The 21,533-nt window shown below is 37.3% G+C and overlaps 1 protein-coding gene and 1 pseudogene across 4 annotated transcripts in view; both read right to left on the reverse strand.

Annotated features, from left to right (window-relative positions):
• ANAPC1 (anaphase promoting complex subunit 1) overlaps positions 1–21,533 on the reverse strand; it is a 123,597-nt gene that overhangs the window by 41,555 nt on the left and 60,509 nt on the right. For 3 of the 4 annotated variants that reach the window (XM_074397002.1, XM_074397019.1, XM_074397015.1), the window contains 7 exons: positions 16,702–16,780; positions 16,067–16,103; positions 15,899–15,969; positions 10,401–10,579; positions 6,861–7,087; positions 4,448–4,566; positions 961–1,232 (listed from right to left, as the gene is read on the reverse strand). In XM_074397002.1, coding sequence (XP_074253103.1) covers positions 961–1,232; positions 4,448–4,566; positions 6,861–7,087; positions 10,401–10,579; positions 15,899–15,969; positions 16,067–16,103; positions 16,702–16,780 — 984 coding nt within the window. The remainder of the gene's footprint in view (positions 1–960; positions 1,233–4,447; positions 4,567–6,860; positions 7,088–10,400; positions 10,580–15,898; positions 15,970–16,066; positions 16,104–16,701; positions 16,781–21,533) is intronic. The other variant, XM_039474718.2, reaches the window with a different exon arrangement.
• Positions 10,588–12,535, reverse strand: LOC120366354 (Y-box-binding protein 1 pseudogene; annotated as a pseudogene).

Genomic DNA, 21,533 nt, shown 5'->3' on the forward strand with positions numbered 1-21,533 from the left:
CACTTAGAACAGTCATCACACTGATCCTAATGGCAGTTAGATGTACCTTTTTAGAGCTGGGATTGATAGCAATAAGAGGCAGGTACATTCTTAAGTGAAACTCAACTTTTGAGCCAAGGACAGTCGAAAGCCTGAAAACCAAGCTACAAGTTCTGGATAAATCCATGGACTGAATTGAGAGCTCCCATTCCTGTTTGGCACACTCTCTCCTAACTGGTCCTTATCCTTCACCTACTTACATATACCTACCCTTCCCCAGTCTTTAAATGGTGCTTTTTCAAGCATACTCACACACCAGTCAGCATGCACTTTCCCATTCCAAGCCCATAAAAACCCCTAGACTCAGCCTCGTGGCTGACAACCCACCTTCGGGTCCCCTCTCGCTGTTGAGAGCTTTTCTGTCACTCATTAAATTCTACTCTGCCTTATTCAGAAAAGAAAAAAAAGAGCAATGGGAGATCATTAATTAAATGGCTTTGACCAGGGAAGTGACATTCTGATTTACACTGTAGAAAAATTATTCTATGCACTGTGAGACAAATAGACTTAGAAGTACAAGAATGGGCCGGGCGCGGTGGCTCAAGCCTGTAACCCCAGCACTTTGGGAGGCCGAGGCAGGTGGATCACGAGGTCGAGAGATCGAGACCATCCTGGTCAACAAGGTGAAACCCCGTCTCTACTAAAAATACAAAAAATTAGCTGGGCATGGTGGTGTGTGCCTGTAATCCCAGCTACTCAGGAGGCTGAGGCAGGAGAATTGCTTGAACCCAGGAGGCGGAGGTTGCGGTGAGCCGAGATCGCGCCATTGCACTCCAGCCTGGGTAACAAGAGCGAAACTCCGTCTCCAAAAAAAAAAAAAGAAGTACAAGAATGAAGAAAGAAGAGCAAATAGAGCAATCAAGAGCTACTACAATAGGCAAGTGAGGCACAAAGCCAGGCAGTGGGAGCACAGGTTCTCACCTTGGTCAAGTAGTCATGGATATTGAGAGTCGCCAGCTTGGTAAGGTGCCCATTCAGACCCAGAGCCATGAGAAAGCCAGCATACTCATTGGCCAGCTCAGCATGCTTGGGCTTATTGTAAACAATCCAAGCTGAGTCGATCTGGGAGGCAGGAGCTATCTTCAGGCCAGCAGCCACGCCATTATGGAAGCTGGCCCAGCTTGTCATGTTGGGAGGCACGTCGATGTTTCCACTATTAAGGTCTACTGTTGTGTTCCGAGGAGGGGCACGCCCTATCCAGCCAAACGAAATTTAACATTGAGAAATGAAAATTCACAAAACTAAGATTGTTAAATTTAGATCTTTGACAAGAAGATTACTTACATTTTCTACATTCAAAACCATTAACCCCAAAATGCCTGTAATGTTAGGTCTCTATAATCACTTAAAACGTTTATACATGTGAGTCAAACTTAATGCAAACTGGAAAAACCTTCTCATTGTCTAAACAGTTAATTGTCCTTTTTGTTAAAATGTATGGGGCTATATAATAAGATAACTGATGCCAATTTAATGTTATACAGATATGATTAGGATAATCACTGCTTTGAAATCTTTCAAACAGTAGGGAGCTTAATTAGAAACCAAAATGAAGACTAACATCACCATTAAACTATACAAGTTATAAATCCCAACATCTGAATGACACTGGTGTTAATTTCAAATGTTCTATTCTATATTTTTCCCTGGATATTAAGGAAAAATGGCATCTTAAGAAGAAACAAAAACCAGGCCTGGTGGTGCATGCCTATAGTCCCAGCTACTTGGGAGGCTGAGGCATGAGAATCATTTGAACCTGGGAGGTGGAGGTTGCAGTGAGCCAAGATCGTGCCACTGCACTCCAACCTGGGCAACAAACAGAGACTCCATCTCAAAAAGAGAAAAAAAAAGAAACAAGAACCTTTATAAATCTGCTATAGCTCTTACCTATGAATGGCCCCCACACACATATCCATCTATCTATCTATCTATCTATCTATCTATCTATCTATCTATCTACACACCTACACAAACACACACACACACACACAAATACAGATATCTAATTATATGCTACTGTTAAAAAGGCTTAGAGATAGCTTTGTAAAAAGCATCCTTTTATAGACTTGAGTCATCCAGTGAACTTCATTTAATTTTACGGTTCATTTATTTAAGAGCAATGTAAATTGTATGTTCATAATGCTGTATGTTCTCTATGAATTTTTTCTTGATTCTTTCCTTTTCAATCTACATTGTATATAGCAAATATTAAATATTTTTATATACATTTTGAATATTATCTTGTCATGGATAAAATAATTAAAATAAATATTTTAATTACTGTATAAAGTTATCCAGTTCACTGGAGCTTTGAAAATATAATTTTAAGAGTCCTAAGATGTAAAATAAATTTTAAATAAACAGTGTCTTATTTGTAGCATGCATACATATGCACACAAAGCACAAAGTAAGATTTGTCTTTACTATATGCTTTTTGTACCTAAAAGCTAACTCAACTGCCAGTGTTAGCACCACAATAAGTAATAAGTTCGTAAGTTACACTTGCACTTTCTCACAAGAAGGCAGGCATATCAATATGAAAAAACTGAGTAACCTTTCTACAACATTGATTCATCATATGCATAAGACATAATGTTTATACATGAGAGAAAATAAAATGCAAAGGTTAAGGCAAATTTTGTCCAATGAGAACAACATACAAAAGTACAACAGGCCACATCAGTGTGGGTTAAGCAACTATTTAGGAAAATATTTTTTCCTAAATTAACAGGATAACCTTTCCTTTTGGCCTACCAGAATGACTAAAAGAAAAAAATACTGTATTAATGTCATAAGCACATTTTAAATCATGAAAATTCAATTCAATGTATTCAGAAAAAAAGATGCATGTATATATTTTTTAAACCCACCCAGGTATGATTTGAGTACTAAATCACCCAGATTGAATACATTTTAACGTCTGCCAATTTTGCATGAGATTTTCTTTTTAACCCACACTTACTATATGAAATCTTCCATATAAACAGCTGGAAAGACTACTAAAATGAACATCTATATACCGTGCCTTCCATCTAGAATCAATCATTGTTAAGATTTTGTCATAGGTGCTTTACCTCTGAGAACAATTTAAATATTAAAAGCAACTCTGCTCACTATGTCCCTCAATGAGATTAGGGCTCAAAATAAGCATGATACAGAAATGGGAATAAGTTCTTCACTTAGTCAATCTCATTTCCTGCACGCTACTCAAAGCACCAGCTTTTCACAAATCTGAGTGGAACTCTGGATTGTTTAAACTATGCAATTTAAAATATACAATTATGCTTGCATACATTATATACTACAATATATATTACATTATATATTATGTACTACTATATATATTACACACTACTACGTACATCATACGTACATTTTGTACAGGTTTCACAAAACCATATATACTAAATAGATTTTCAATGAAAATTTCAATTACACAATTGTCACCTTTAGAACATATTCAAATCAGCATTAGGTGGACATGCACTATAAAACCCATTGTAATCAAGACTATAACTACAGTTGTATATGGCAGAAGTAAAAACTCATGCCAACCAGAAAGGCAATTTGACATGTTACATCAAAGCCTTAAAACCATTCATCTTGCTGTCCTAAGAGTTCTACTTCTAAGCATTTAGCCTAAATACATAGGACAAATATGCCCCACCAATGTTTATAATACCAAAAAACTGTAATTTCCAACAATGTCAGGCTGCTTCTATAAACTACGGTATATCCACTGACTGAAACACTCTGAAGCAAATAAAAATGAATGTATCAATTAAAAACACATGTATACCATACATACAACTGTAAACATATACAGTTATTTGCTAAATATAAAAAGATCTTCACCGTAATTTTTAAGAAAAATATCTAAAATAGATTTAAATTTTGATAATTAAACAAACATAAAATTATAAATATGTGGAAATAAAATTGGGAAACACATATACTAAAATGTTAACAGGAGTGATGCAGAAGAGTGGGAGTACTGTAAGTAACCATTTTTTTCTTTTTGCTTAGTATATTTCTTGATTTATACAGTGACCATCTGTTCGAACTATGACAAGACCAAATATTTTTACATCTTATACTTAAGATTATTTACGATTCAATAGTCTCATCATTATCAATAATATCTTTCTGAACTTCTCCAAGTGACTTTTTATATCTTGAAATAATTTCATTAAAAAGCAAGACTAAGTAATGGCTATATTCTACTTCTCTCAAGGTTTAGTTTGACGTGATATTTGAGCTTTGATAACCACTATAGCAGCTATTAGGAGTATTTAAAATCACTGGGAATGGAGGGAACATTTCTTTTGTTTTAACTAATTTAAAGAACTCCACTTAATGCATGTATGTAACCATTTTCCTTTCTCATTGAGCCCAGAATTTAACATACCAGTCAGGTTCAATTTAGGAATAGGCAACGGCTCTGTTGGAACAGGATGGTATGAAAACAAAGTAAACATTCCTCGTCCTACAGGAAGAGCCATAGTTCGCTGACACAATTGGAGCAATCTGTAATTAAAGTAGACACCAACATATGAAAATTTTTAAAGCAAAGCACAATTGAAATATCATCTGTAAGTATTTCAAAAGAAGGTGTACTGTGTAAGATGAAGTCGTCTCAAAGTTAATTCATACAAAGATGTGAGTGAACTACCCAAACATGATTAATTTTCATTTTAATATTTTTGCTCTTACTACATTCTTAGGGAGAGACATGTTTGTTTTGTTTTGTTTTGTATTTACATTGAATGAAAACCACCTGGCCTATAAACCAAGCCAACTCTCTCTAGGCATCCAAGAAAAAAGAAATTTAAAATTCCACTCCAATTGATGCTAACCTTCTCAAAGGAAAATACAGTACTTTTGGGGGTTTTATCACTGTGTTAATTTCAGTCTAGCTGTCCTCAGTACATGTGGGATCCTCCTCCCCTCCCTTTTGCCAATACAGCCTCAGAAGTGCTCTGTGGCCTGTACACAAGAAAATAAACAAGGTCTCTATATTAGAGCTAAATGGATTTCATGGTGCTCCCACAGGAAATAAACTTGGTTTCACTTACATGATGGCTAGGATTTATAGGACTAATACCATTCTACTGTGAAATTAATATACCACTCTTCAAATTGTTTCTATGTTCAAATAGCTTAACACTCCACATAGCCCCTTTAAAAAACCACAGAAATTTTGGAAGTAGGGCATTTATAACTAGGAAACACTTACACAAGCTATATCTAAAGACACAGAAATATCCCTTCATAGGCTGACAGTGACTAACATTTTCGCTGCAGACAAAGCTATTCGTAAGCACACTCTTTCCTTAACCATACACACATAACTGCTTTTCTAGCTAATTGGAAAGGAAACTTCTGTTGTCTTAAGATTCTTTGGGAACACGACCACCACATTAATTTGGGATCAGGAAAATTCAAAGTCAAGAGGCTGCTGCAGCCCATAGAATTTTTTAGAGGAAGTCTTACACATAATTCACTTCAACTTTGCAGAAGTATCAAAATTATACCTAGAACAATAATACTATATCCCCTAAATATAAGATGCCACTGATAAGATAAATCATTATTTCATGAGATACTAAGAAAGAAGAAGCACTGCCAATTAAACTATGACACCAATTCACTGAAATACACATTCTGATTTCAGAGATACTAAAAAGCGAAAATATTTGCATCTTAGAATCAATGAACTCCACTACTAAGAATGGTTCTCTGCACTGAGCTTTAATATGCACTGGGCAGTATTCTAAGTGCTATGTAAAAATAATTCACTTGGTACACAGCACCATCCCATGAGGTACGCCTGTTTTTACAGATAAGGCAACTGAGGTAACCAGAGGTAAAGTAATTTAACCAGTTACCCAGCACAGCACGGCCATGCCTGGCTCTAGAGGCCATGATCATAAATCCTATGCTCTAAACTCAACTTCTGCCACTCCATCTCTTTATTCACGGTGACTAATAACTGGGTTCATATGGAAACAGTTGACAGGGAAATCACAACTAATTCAGATCTTCAGCAGCCTGTAGCTAAGTGTGGGTGACCTTTCCTCTCAAAGCAGTACTATTAAAAAAAGTAAGGAGAACTAGAAAACAGTGGCAGATGAATGATAAATTATAGAGACAAGACAGATAAAAGAACAGGAAAGAATTTTAAAATAGAAGTGTCCTAAGAGAATAGCTCTGGAATGTCATAGGCATGTGATGTCATTTACCAGTGAGTCTTAAAATTTATCAAGGGATGTATCCTGTGCAGGGAAGTGGCAGAAGAAAGGCTTATGTATTTTGCCTTATCTATTTATTTCGAGTATTATCTGTCATATCCCCCGCAAAAAAAAGAAAGAAAAAAAAATACTGGTATGAGTTTAAGCTACACTAAAACAAAACCCCACTAACCTCAAAATCTATTCCAGATCAAGACACAGAAAAACAAGTCCAGTGTTTTATTTGTAAATTCTTAAGGTAACTACCAGGCAAAATAGTTTTAGATTCACCTTTTCTAAAGAGTAAACCGTTATATGTATTTCAAGAGGAGGAAGATTTGAAATACAACAGTTATGTCCTCAAAAGCCAAAGATTTTTTGCTAACACATGTGGTTTGTTGAAGTTAGATGAAAACTTAAAACACGGCATATTTTAACTTGAAGGTATCTTTTAAATCTTTTTAGGGTTTTAAATGGTAAAAGCTTGAAGGAAGAACAAACATAAACAAGACCCAAATGTAACAATAACATAAACAAGAACCAAATGTAACAATAAAACTCTACAAGACATAATACAGTGTTTTCATTCACCTGTTTTCCTTTTCCTCAATGAACTCGTGGTCGCTGAGCTCTGGGTACTGCACTACGTTGACGCGGACAGGATGCGCACTCTGAAGAAGCCTTCGCACATCCTGTACCCTTAAATCTTCACTCCATATTAATGACATGACCTCATGATTCATGTCATTCATGCCATCATCTTCCTCCTCAGTTTCTGTTCCTGAAGGAACATCTGATGAGAGCACCTGAGTAACAGACTTTATTATAATAATAATTTAAAAAGCCATCAACATGCAATTACTGAACATGAGGATATATAGACTGATGTGGCATGACTAATCTAGCCATATTTTCACTAAACAGAGAAAATATGTTTTCCAGAGCAGGGATGCGTTGGGGTCACAACATATACTGGGGCTCTAAACTACAAATATTTTTTAAAAGTATTATATTGCCAGCCAGGCGTGGTAGCTCACACCCGTAATGCCAACACTATGGGAGGCCGAGGTAGCGGATCACTTGAGGTCAGGAGTACCAGACCAGCTTGGCCAACACGGTGAAACCCTATCTATAATAAAAACACAAAAATTAACTAGCTGGACGCAGTGGTGTGTGCCTGTAGTACCAGCTACTTGGGAGGCTGAGGCTGGAGAATCATTTGAATGTGGGAGGCAGAGGTTGCAGTGAGCCGAGATTGCAACCCACTGTACTCCAGCCTGGGTGACAGAGTGACACTCCATCTCAAAACAAACAAACAAACAAAAAGTATCAGAGTATCTATACTCAGAAATATTTTTACTTGAACTGAGGGAGAAAGTTTCAATTTAGGACAACAGTCAAGAGGCTGGATACAAGCAGAGAAATATTCTGAATAAATGGTAAAAAAAAAAAAAAAAAAAAAAAAATCTAACTATATCCTAATCATTTTAAAAAAGAAAAAAATTATTGCAAGTAGAATATGAACGCCAGTCACTGCTAATAATGCTAATTTAAATACTGTCTGCTCATTAATAGAAGGAGAAAGAAAAAAGACAGGAAGGATAGATACCAAGGGCTGGGGGAAGTCACGCAATGAAATACTTTCTCATTTTGCTACTTGAAATAGGTAAGATCATGGTTGGATTTCAATATTTTTTCTATTTTCTTTTTTTTGAGACAGGGTCTTGCTCCGTCACTCAGGCTGGAGTGCAGTAGTGTTATCATGGCTCCCTGTAACCTCTACCTCTTGGGCTCAAGCAATCTTTCCACCTTAGCCTCCCAAGTTGCTAGGACTACATATGTGCACCACCAACCCAGATAATTTTTTTTTAATTTTTTGTAGAGACAAAGTCTCTCCTGTTGACCATGCTGGTCTTGAACTCCTGACCTCAAGAAGATCCACTCACCTCAGCCTTCCAAGTAGCTAGGACTACAGGCACATACCACTATACCTGGCTAAATTTTTTTAAAAAAATTTTTAAGTAGAGATGAGGTCTCACTATGTGGCCTAGGCTGGTCTCAAACTCCTGAGCTCAAGCAGTCTTCTACCTTGGCCTCCCCAAAGTGCTGAGATTACAGGCATGAGCCACCATACCCAGTCAGTTTTCACTATTTTTTCTAAATGTGTTTCCAATAAAAATTTCTTAGAAGGAAAAGTGCTGAATGCAGCAAAACAATTAAGAGGGTAAACTGGTTGAATGTCATCATGTTCTTTCATAAGTCCAGCATGTGCTTTAATATGGGGCTTCCCAGTCCAAATAATTGACTCTAACTGCAAAACAGATGTGAATTGCATGGAATCATATCATATTCTCTCAAGAGTTTTATACGCTTAACAACTCCGAGTTGAAATGTTAAAATTTTACAACATTTAATGGAAAAGCAACAGGGTTAGCCTGGGGGGATAAAAAAGTAGATATAACCAAATAATCACTTTTAGTTAATAGAAATTCATTTTGATTCCTATAAAACATCTAAATAAAAATAAACTGTTTCTAATGGATGAGTTAGCTATAAAATATAGTCTCAAATAGTGACAAAATAAATTTAGAGGTTATAAAATGTAGTAAACTGAACAAACTTAAAATGTCATTCAAATACAGATTAATATTTTAATGCTAATGGTGCTGAACTACTCTTTCTCATAGGAAAATCATATTATAAGCAAAAAGATTTGTTTTCTGTTTAAAACAGGACATAAATACTAATTCAATGAAGAGCTGTGACTGAGATGTAGATTAAAAAAGGGATGTGCTGGGATGACTCTGCTGGAGATTAGATGCCCATGGGAACTGACTCTGGTATGGGTCCACATAGGCAACTCTGAGGTTAGATATTGGCTCTGACGAAGCAGTAATAAGGCCTAAGGTGACTCATAGTTATAATGTACTGATTGTTAAGTATTGATTCAAAAGCTACTAAGAGGCAAGGCCAAATTCCCAGTCTTCTCAGGGACATGAACATAAAAGAATCACCAGGAATGGAATAATCATTCCTGAATCTTCCTTGATGAGATTCTACCATTTATTTTTAAAAGTTAACTATTATTTTGGCCGGGCGCGGTGGCTCAAGCCTGTAATCCCAGCACTTTGGGAGGCCAAGGCAGGTGGATCACGAGGTCAAGAGATCAAGACCATCCTGGTCAACATGGTGAAACCCCGTCTCTACTAAAAATACTGAAAATTAGATGGGCATGGTGGCGTGTGCCTGTAATCCCAGCTACTCAGGAGGCTGAGGCAGGAGAATTGCCTGAACCCAGGAGGCGGAGGTTGCGGTGAGCGGAGATCGCGCCATTGCACTCCAGCCTGGGCAACAAGAGCGAAACTCCGTCTCAAAAAAAAAAAAAAAGTTAACTATTATTTTTAAAAGTTAATTAGAATTCTAGAAAAACGAAACTTTTAGATAAACTTTTAAACAATGAAACATTTAAAAGTTTCATTTTTAAGCTTTAAGAAAGGATGATTTAAAAAGATAATTAGAAAGAAATGAAATAATTTTATTTTCTACTTGCAGGACTCCTAGAACTTATTTAAATAAAAACAGACTTGAAGGTTGATGAAAGACAGTATTTCAGGAGGGATAACTTAAGATATCCTTTTAAATAACTTTATGAAAAAAAAATTTTTTTCCTGGGGCTGCAGTGTTATGTGATTTACACCTATTTAAAAGGTTAAATTCAAGAAATTCAGCCCATCAAAAAATATGAAGGAGAAAATATTTGTATATAATTAACCATCCAAATTCAGGATACATGTACTCTCCCTTTTCCCATGTAATAATTACAAAGTGGTTAATTACTAATATGGTACAAGGAGGGAAATAGCCATGGTAGTTTCCATGACTACCCTCGGGGCTTCTGATTCAAGGCAAAGAAAGGTCCAGGTACAAGACAAAACACTCACAAAATCTCCTGCTCCCATGCTCAACTTACAATAAGATGCATACAATTACAAACCCCATCTGGCATATATATAAACGACAAACTGATACATATACTTACAAACAGGCTTAAAGGAAAATGAAGAACATTTCTACTTTATGATTTTATTTAAGGCTAAAACTGAACTCTGAACTTTCTATGTTGATACTCACAGACTTCCCTCTGGGTAAGTTTCCTTCACACGCCTGCTTGGAAAGATCCTGACGTCCAATCAAGAGACAGACAGCTTCTGGCCAGTCTGAGGCAGGCTGCTCACGACAGTGATAAATCGCATCTCTGATGGGAAGAGCAACTCCAAAAGGAAGAGTTTCCAAATCTCTTAAAGTGAAACCTATGGTTAAAGAGAGAAAAAAAAATTTTTATTTTCAATTATTTTAGACCTTTATTAACAGGTGCTTGCAGTTTGTTGACTTTTTTGAAAAAATCAAGTTGTAAACTTTTATTACAAATTTAAAATGGAGTTCTTAAAAATCTCAACTTGACCAGACATGAAACAATTTAAAAACCTAAAGTCGTATTGAGAAAAACCAGGCTTTTTTAAAAAACATGTTTGTTATTACCAAAAAGAGATGTCTTTAGGTAAAAATAATAAAAACCCCATGCTGCATAGATAATGCAGATAGTCCTGTTTATCTGGTCAATGGGCAAAAGGCAAGAACTTAAGGTCTTCAGCTCCAATCTTTTGTTCATTTCTTATTGCTGGAATTTCATTTCTTCTTGCTGGACGACTAAACTGGACGATGGTAGAGATAGCAGGCCGGGATTTACTCAGCCCCACCCTGCTCAGCCTCGGGAGTGGAGGAATTCTCAGCTGGTGGATCAGCTGCTTTTGTCTCTTTGCCATCCTGTGGTTGAGGGTTTTCTGGGCGTGTGCGTTGGTAATTGAAGTTACTGCGGTACTGATGTTGAAGTGGCTGCCGACCTTGGGTCTCATCCATCTCCTTGATTTTCTTTATCCTCTTCATTGCTGTCCTCTCTAGGCTGTCTTTGGCAAGGAGGGCCCCTGTGGAATCGTGGTCTATATCCCTGATACTTATTCTGCCTCACTGGTCTACCTTGTTCTCTGCACCCTGGTTGTCAGCATCCTCCATCACTTCTCCCTGCACAGGAGGGTTGGAATATTGTGGTCGACGCCCATAGGATCTGTGCATGTAATAAGGTGGGAACCTTCGCCTTCAGGGGCCGGCATTGTTGGGCCTGGCCTTCAGGAGCACTCTGATCCCTCCTTCTTTTCCCCACTCTCACTGTTCTGGTGATTTTGCTGGTAATTGGGAGGAGGACCCCTATGACATGGATAACGTCTATAATGGTTATGGTCTGCTGCATATTGACTGCCTTCAACTGGAACGCCACCAGGACCTGTAACATTTGCTGCCTCCGCAGCCTTTTCTCCTTCAACATCAAACTCTACAATCTCCCCATCTCCTTCACTGCCAAGGTACTTCCTGGGGTTATTCCTCTTTATGGCAGTCTGGTGTACAAACACATCTTCCTTGGTGTCATTCCTGTTGATGAAACTATATCCGTTCCTTACATTGAACCATTTTACTGTTCCCAAAACCTTCGTCGTGATGACCTTCTTGTCCCCACCAGCAGGCGCCAACGATGTGAGGCCGCCGGGGCCACCACTCCCTGCACTGCCCACTGCCTGTAGTGCCTGGCCTGGTGTCTGCGGCGCTGAGGGCCAGGACGGCAGGGGGCGAGGGGCGGAGGGCAGCTGCAGCAGTGGAACTGCTCAGGGCTCTCTGGGGTCCGCTCTCCACTCCTACTACTGATCGAACTGGAGAGAAAAATTTTAATTCAGACTTGCCACTGTCCCAGTTATCCTGACTGAAGTTGGCAACAATATCTATCCTGACAAATAAATTCATTTTATTCATCTTACTACCAGACTAATGTCTTCACATCAGGGATTAGTATAAGTCTCTTTGAAAGAACCTGTAAAAACCTGAAGAAAAAAAGACAATCTAACAGAAAAGTATAAAAGACAAAAAGAAATTTCCCAGAAGTGGAAACATAAATGGTCAATATGCATATGAAAAGATGCTCTACTTAATTAGTGACCAGGAAAATGCAAATTAAAAGCACTGAGAAATATAAACATCAAAGCCAATCAATACCAAGTGTTGGCAAATATGCAGAGCAACAGTAATTTTTTTTTAATTATTATACTTTAAGTTCTGAGGTATATGTGCAGAGCATGCCGGTTTGTTACATAGGTATACACATGCCATGGTGGTTTGCTGTATCCATCACCCCATCATCTACGTTAGGTATTTCTCCTAATGCTATTATCCCTCCCCTATCCGCCCTCCCCAAACCCCACTCTCTGACAGGCTCCAGTGTGATGTTCCCCTCCCCATGTCCATGTGTTCTCATTGTTCAACACTCACTTACGAGTGAGAACATCCCGTGTTTGGTTTTCTGTTCTTGTGTCAGTTTGCTGAGGATGATGTCTTCCAGCTTTATCCATGTTCCTGCAAAGGACATGAACTCATCCCTTCTTATGGCTGCATAGTATTCCATGGTATATATGTGTTACATTTTCTTTATCCAGTCTACATTCATGGGCATTTGGGTTGGTTCCAAGTCTTTGCTATTGTGAACAGTGTCACAATAAACATACATGTGAATGTGTCTTTATAATAGAATGATTTATAATCCTTTGGGTATATAATCAGTAATGGACTGCTGGGTCAAATGGTATTTCTAGTTCTAGATCCTTGAGGAATCACCACACTGTCTTCCACAATGGTTGAACTTTACACTCCCACCGTGTAAAAGTGTTCCTATTTCTCCACATCCTCTCCAGCATCTGTTGTCTCCTGATTTTTCAATGATCATCGTTCTAACTGGTATAAGATGGTATCTCAGTGTGGTTTTGATTTGCATTTCTCTAATGACCAGTGATAATGAGGTTTTTCCATATGTTTGTTGGCTGCATAAATGTCTTTTTTTGAGAAGTATCTGTTCATATCCTTTGCCCACTTCTTGTAAATTGGTTTAAGTTCTTTGTAGATTCTGCATATTAGCCCTTTGTCAGATGGGTAGATTGCAAAAACTTTTTCCCATTCTGTTAGTTGCCAGTTCACTCTAATGATATTTTCTTTTGCTGTGCAGAAGCTCTTTATAGATCCCATTTGTCTAATTTGGCTTTTGTTGACATTGCTTTGGGTGTTTTAGACATGAAGTCCTTGCCCATGCCTATGTTCTAAATGGTATTGCCTAGGTTTTCTTCTAGGGTTTTTATGGTGTCAGGTCTTATGCTTAAATCTTTAATCCATCTGGAGTTAATTTTTGTATAAGGTGTAAGGAAGGGATCCAGTTTCAGCTTTCTGCATATGGCTAGCCAGTTTTCCCAACACCATTTATTAAATAGGGAATCCTTTCCTGATTGCTTGTTTTTGTCAGGTTTGTCAAAGATCAGCTGGTTGTAGATGTGTGGCATTATTTCCGAGGCCTCTGTTTTGTTCCATTGGTCTCTATCTCTGTTTTGGTACCAGTACCATGCTGTTTTGATTACTGTAGCCTTGTAGCATAGTTTGAAGTAAGGTAGTGTGATGCCTCCAGCTTTGTTTTTTTTACTTAGGATTGTCTTGGCTATGCAGGCTCTTTTTTGGTTCCATATGAAATTTAAGGTGGCTTTTTCCAGTTATGTGAAGAAAGTCAATGGTAGCTTGATGGGGATAGCACTGAATCTATAAATTACTTTGGGCAGTATGGTCATTTTCACGATACTGATTCTTCCTAACCCTGAGCATGGAATGTTTTTCCATCTGTTTGTGTCCTCTTATTTCCTTGAGCAGTGGTTTATAGTTCTCCTTGAGGAGGTCCTTCATGTCTCTTGTTAGTTGAATTCCTAAGTATTTTATTCTCTTTGTAGTAATTGTGAATGGAGTTCACTCATGATTTGGTTGTTTGTCTATTATTGGTGTATAGGAATGCTTGTGATTTTTTACATTGATTTTGTATCCTGAGACTTTGCTGAAGTGAACAATAGTAATTCTTATCCATAGCCAAAGGCAGTGTAAATTGGTTCAACCACTTTGGAAAACAGTTGATATGTATAGGTAGATCTACCCATTTGATCCATCAACAGCCATATAAAAACTTATACCATGTACACCAAGATACAGATATAAAAATACTCATTAGCAATACTGTTTTGTTATGGGAAAGAAAAAAAAAGATGGAGAAAGGGGTGAGTCCCATTGTCTATCATCAATAGAATGGGTAATTAAATTGTGATATGTTCAAACGAGATAATCTATATATCAGAGAAAATGACCCACTGCTACTACTACATGAGTTGATATGGATGAATTTTTAAACAATAAAGTGAGTAAAGGAAAAAGAACATATATTTAAATCTATATGTTTTCAAAAATATATAAAACCTACCAACTTAAAAAAGATGTAAAACTATAAAGAAAAACAAGAGTAAGGTAACACAAAATGTAGGTGGGGCAGTGGTTCCCTATAACACTGGGGTGTCTGACAGGAGGGATCCATGAGCAGATATGTCAGGGCCTTCTGCTATGTGGGTCATGTTCTATTTCTAAGGGTGGGTGACCAGTACATCAATACTCAGCACCATCCTCTAAACTAAACATACATGTTTGATATATTCTTTTGTAAGTACATCAAATTTCATATTTAAAATTTTTTATCCTTGGGTTAAATCATATTTTTCTTATAATGATTTTCTAAATTTTATAATACCATGCATTATTTATAATATAAAAAGTCAATTAACTATTGAGGCAAAAAATGTTTCCTTATATGAGAATAACACTTATTAAATATTACGTGATATACAAATGGATAGAATTCATCCAATATTTTTCAGCATAGGTATCCTGTATGTATACTATGCAACAGTTATTGCCATTTTTAAAGTAAAATGAAAAAAAAAAAAAACTGTCAGAAACTTCATTTAGAACATCTAAATGTTATCTTATCTAAATGTTATCTAAAGGATAAGACTTCAAGAACATTTTTTAATGTTCATTAAAGCTTTATTTTTTAACGTACATCCCATACAACATCCTCATTTTTAAAATATCTTCATGATAGTAATTTTTAATTTTGTTTTTCAGTTCTTTGTGATAAAAACTTATTTGGTATTTTACTTAATTTAAAACCTAGGAGCATAGGTTTGGGGAATAGGTAATATAGAAAGCTTTTCCTCCCTCTTCCACTTCCCAGTTCCATGTTAATCTTGGTGCCTGAAATCCCTGGCATTTATCCTTCTAAAGTATACCCTGAAATGTTTATATAACTGCTTTCAGTCTTTGCCAAAAATACCCATTTCTGACATCTGAGTATCACAGTGATTTCAGGTGTGAATGTAGGGTGATTAAAATTCTCCATTCTAAGAGACCAGCTTACATAGCCACAACCTCAAATGGTCCAATGTAATGGCAAATAAAGATTCCTTATACACCAAGATAAAAGGCTGGTATCCCAAATATCATTATACGGAAGTTGTGAGATTGTCAAGGAAAAAAAAAGTATGACTTGATGAAATATAATCACAATCTTGTGAGGTCTCTTCACAAAGCCAGTGCCCCTCAGTCCACATTCCTTCCAGTTCTAGCTAGTCTGGAGGAGGCAGGGCCTACTTGGGAGGTAACAAAGAAGCTCTTACCTACATTAGTCATCCAGACAACCAATTTTTCAGCTAGGCTAGAAACCGAAGTAGAATGCCTGAAACTGAACCTATAAGAGAATAAAACATAAAGTTAGTAAGCATAACAGTGAAAGATAATATTGTTTAAAATGTTTGACATAAAAACACAGTCTAAATAAAAGTCACCTGTTTTCCTCTTGTTCTGCTTGCAACTTCTGGGGGGCTAAAAGGCAACAAAATGAAACAATTTTGATAGTCATCCTGGTAAACATATAACATGTAGAAGACATTTGAAAATAAGAATCCGGTAGCAAAGAATATCTTTAAAAAAGAAAAATAAGCAGTACTGTGGCAGGCTGAAAGTACAGTCAGCCCTGAGAATACTCAGGGAACTGGCTAAGATGCCCCGTGTGTACCCAAATCTGTGCATGCTCAAGTCCTGCAATTGGCCCTGTGGAACCTGCATATGGGTTTCACATCCAGAGAATACTACATTTTCTACCTGCATTTGGTTGAAAAAAAATTCATTGTTTAAGTGGACCCACACAGTTCAAATTCATGTTTTTCAAGAGTCAATGTTATAATAATTTCCTCGAAACTAAAATAGTCCTTTTTACCCACACTGAAAATACAAGATTTGTTAGATTTTAAGTAATCCTGATACCTGGAAGATCAGTTGTGGACTACAGATCAGAAGAGTACTAAAAAGGTAAGACATTGCTGCTAAAGCAAATAAGAAAATTTTTTTTTCTGTTTTTTCAGTTGTGATACTGACATTTACAAAAAGTTGTTTCCAGAGACCTAACATTACACCAACTTACCTATAGTTATTCTGGTTAAATATTGTGAGGATTCATCAGAAACAGAGCTCTCATCACCAAGTATGTATAGTGCAATACTCTGCAAAAGAAGAAAATAAACATTATTTTTCACTTTTCAGAGACAGCATCTCTCTTTGTCACCCAGGCTAGAGTGCAGTGGTGCAATCACAGTTCACTGTAGCCTCAAACTCCTTGGCTCAAGCAATCCTCCTGCCTCAGCCTCCAAAGTAGCTAGGACTATAGGCATGCACCACCACATCCAGCTAATTCTTTTATATTATTATTTTTATTTTTTTGTAGAAACAGATTCTCATTGTGTTGCCCAGGCTGGACTCGGACTCATGACCTCAAGCAATCCTCCTGCCTCAGCCTCCCAAAGGGCTGGGATTACAGGTATGAGCTACCACACCTAGCTACATAATTGATGCATAACTAGAAAATAAATATAACATAGACTAATCCATCTTAGGTGTACAGTTCTGTGAGTTTCAAAAAAATGTTATATCACATAACCACTACGACACTTAGAATATAGAGTATTTTCATCACACCAAAAAGTACCCTTCTTCTCTTTGTAGTCAGTCTTTTCCTCCTACACCCACCACTGGAAACAACTTATCTGCTTTCTTGCTCTACTGTTTTGTCCATCCTACAATATCATGTTAATGAATCATATGATATGTAGTCTTTTTTGTAGTATTTCTTTAACTTAGCATAAGGTCTTTGAGATTCATCCACATCTCTCCAAGGATCACTAGTTTCTTCCTTTTTATGATGAGTAGTAGTCCATTAAACAGATGTACCAAACTACGTACTCAAAAGCTGGTGAACATTTGGTTCCAGTTTGTGGCCATTATGACCAAAGTTGCTCTAAACATTCACACACGTGTGGGTCTTTGTGCAGGTTGTTTTCATTTCTCTTGAGTAAATACCAAGGAGTTAGGATTTCTCTGTCTTATGGTAAATGCGTTTAACTTCACAAGAAATTGCCAAACACTTTCCCAAAATGCTGTGCCATTTCTGCAGTCCCCCCAGTAATGTATGAGAGTTTCAATTGCTCCATATCCTCACCAAAACTTATTTTTCAGTCATTCCAAAAGGTATCGAATAGTGCTCTCTCACTACCTAGGAAGTATCTAGTGGTATAGAGCTATAGTGGTATTTGCTTTGAAGAGGAAAAGAAAAAGGTAAGACAAAGGAAAAACTCTCTCAAAAGAGTTAAAATATTCAGCATATAACACAAACACAAAAGTACATCAGGTCTCTCTACTAAATGAGAAAACATACATAAAGTTCCTTGAAGACAACAGGCTCCCAATAAATGTTATCTCACTTCCTTCCTTTCCCTCATTTCAACAAATGATACACAGACAATGCCATCTCCACATATACAAGTGACTCAATAGACAAGAGCCACCATAAGCTAGAAGGTTACTACAAATGTCTCATTAGCTAAACATCACATAAAAAAAATTATCACTTGAGGTCAGGAGTTCAAGACCAGCCTGGACAACATGGCAAACCCCATCTCTACTAAAAATACAAAAATTAACCAGGTATGATGGTGTGCACCTGTGGTCCCAGATACGAGAGAGATTGAGGTGGGAAGATTGTTTGAGCCGAGGGCGAGGCTGAAGTGAGCCATGATCACGCCAGCGTGGGTGACAGAGTAAGACCTGTCTTTAAAAAAAAAAAAAAAAAGCCCAATAAAATTCATAATGACAAAACCAAAACCCTGTCAATAAAGGCTTCTACTGATATTTTTTAGAATATTTTGATAAATTTATATTTTATAAATAAATCTGTGAGCTGACAGGTTAAAAGAAATACCAAGAGGACTTGGTGAGATGAAAGGCCAGAGAGATAAACTGAGTACTGAAGCCAGTTTTACTGAAAAGACATTTGTAGAAAAACCTATAGAATGGGAGAAAAATTTGCAAATCATGTATTTGATACATTAATATCTACAGTATAAAAATGCCTAAACTCACTGGGTGCGGTGGCTCACGCCTATAATCCCAGCACTTTGGGAGGCCAAGGCGGGTGGATCACCTGAGGTCAGGAGTTCAAGACTAGCCTGGCCAAGTGGTGAAAACCTGTCTTTAAAAAAATATATATATATATGTATTTTTTTTTTTAAATGCCTAACTCAACAAGAAAAAAACAATTTTAAAATACACAAAGGATTTGCAGAGATATTTCTTCAAAGAAGATACATAAATGGCCAATAAACAGATGAAAATATGCTCAACATCACTAATCACTAAGGATGCAAATCAAAACAATGAGGTACTGTATCAGTTCACAGGTACTAGGATGGCTATAATTTTTAAAAAACAAATAGAAAGGGGCCAGGCACGGTGGCTCAAGCCTGTAATCCCAGCACTTTGGGAGGCCGAGGCGGGTGGATCACGAGGTCGAGAGATCGAGACCAACCTGGTCAACATGGTGAAACCCCGTCTCTACTAAAAATACAAAAAATCAGCTGGGCATGGTGGCATGTGCCTGTAATCCCAGCTACTAAGGAGGCTGAGGCAGGAGAATTGCTGGAACCCAGGAGGCGGAGGTTGCGGTGAGCCGAGATCGCGCCATTGCACTTCAGCCTGGATAACAAGAGCAAAAACTTCGTCTCAAAAAAAAAAAAACAAATAGAAAATAATATATGTTGGCAAGACTGGAACCCTTCCTCCTGCATTGCTGGTAAAGATGTAAAATGGTACAGCCACTATGAAAATGAGTTCAGCAGTTCCTCAAAAAGTTATACATCGAACTACCTACCATATGGCCCAGCAATTCCACCACCAGGTATATATTCAAAAGAACTGAAAGCAGAGACTTGAACAGATATTTGTATACCCATGGTTCTCAGCAGCACTATGCACAATAGCCAGAAGTGGAAACAACCCGAGTGTCCATCATCGGATGAAATGATAAACTGTGGTGTAGCCATACAATGGATTTAAAAGAATGTAATTTTGATAGATGCTACAATATGGATAAACCTTGAAAACATTATGCTAAGTGAAATAAGCCAGACACAGAGGGACAAATATTACATGATTCCCATAATATGAGGTACTTATAAGAAACAAATTCATAAGAAACAGAATTACTAGGGCCTGGGAGGAAGGAGAATGGGGAGTCACTGTTTAATAGGCACAGAGTTTATGTTAAGGATGATGAAAAAGTCTTGGGTATAGACAGTGGTGATGGCTACATAACAGTGTGAATGTATTCAATGCCACTGGACTGTACACTCAAAAATAATTTCAGGCTGGTGCAGTGGCTCATAGCTGTAATCCTAAGATTTTGAGAGGCCAAGGTGGGTGGATCAACTGAGGTCAGGAGTTCAAGACCAGCCCAGTCAACATGGTGAAACCCCGTTTCTATTAGAAATAGAAAAATTAGCCAGACGTGATGGCTCACACTGGTAATCCCGGCTACTCAGAAGGCTGAGGCAGGAGAATCACTTGAACCCAGGTGACGGCAGAGGGTACAGTGAGCTGATATGCTGCCACTGTATTCCAGCCTGGGTGACAGAGTGACTCCATCTCAAAAAATAATAACAATAATTTCAATGAGAAATATTATGTTATATATATTTTGTTATCAGTAAAATATCTGTTTTTTAAACAGAATCACCATTCTATATGTCTGTTTTAGAGTGATAGAGGGCTTTGAAGCACTTCTCACCATGAAGCAGAGCAAAACATAGCGTAAAGAAAAAGAAGGGCAGGGGGCAAAGACATTTACAATCTACCAACATTGGAGAGAAGGAGCAAAAGCATACGGTTCTCCTGCAAGCCTGGGAAGACACGAGCAGGCTGCTCCAGGATGGGGAGACTGAAGAACAGGTGTGCCAAGAAACATACCTCATCAACTGTGACAGCCCTTTGGTTCTATATGAAGTCTGATGTAGGGCATGTATTAACAAACTAATATCTAAAAATTAATAAACCATGAAATTTTCAGATCAAGGTAAAGGTGAACAGAAAATAATAAAAATAAAGATGTGTTTCTTTGAAAAAAATTTCAGCAGGATTTTTTTTGTAGCTATAGACAAAATGTTTATAAAATCAGTATGGGCCAGTGGTGGTGGCTCACACCTGTAATCCCAGCACTTTGGGAGACTGAGGTGGGGAGTTCGAGACCAGCCTGGCCAACATGGTGAAACCCCATACCTACTAAAAATACAAAAAATTAGCCAAGCATGGTGGCAGGATTCTATAATCCCAGCTATTTGGGAGGCTGAGGCAGGAGAATCACTTGAACTCAGAAGGTAGATGTTGCAGTGAGCTGAGATCATGCCATTGTACTCTATTTAGCCTAGGTGACAGAGCAAGACTCAGTCTCAAAAAATAAAATCAGTATGAAAAGGCAAGAAGAGTAATGAAGGAAGGAGTAATGCTAATCAGTTTTAAGACTTACTATAAAGCTATAGTAATTAGTGTAGACAGCCACAAAGATCAATAAACCAAAATAGAAAGTCCAGAAATAGACACAAGAATATGGCCAAACTGACTTTTGACAAAAATGCAGATACAATAGAGAAATGATAGTCTTTTCAAAACACAAAGCTGGAAGAACTGGATATCCAAATGAAATAATAAAAACCTTTACCTAAAACCTGACACATTATAAAAAACTTAACAAAATGGATTAGAGATCTAAATGTAAAACACACAAAGAAACCCAGGAGAAAATCTTCAAAACCTAAAGTTAAACAAAGAATTCTTTGACATGACACTAAAAGCAACATCCACTAAAGAAAAATACTGATAAACTAGCTTCATCAAAATTAAACACTGTCACTCTTTGACATATTAAGAGAA

The sequence above is a fragment of the Saimiri boliviensis genome, chromosome 1 (genome assembly GCF_048565385.1).
Source record: "Saimiri boliviensis isolate mSaiBol1 chromosome 1, mSaiBol1.pri, whole genome shotgun sequence".
NCBI lineage: Eukaryota > Metazoa > Chordata > Mammalia > Primates > Cebidae > Saimiri > Saimiri boliviensis.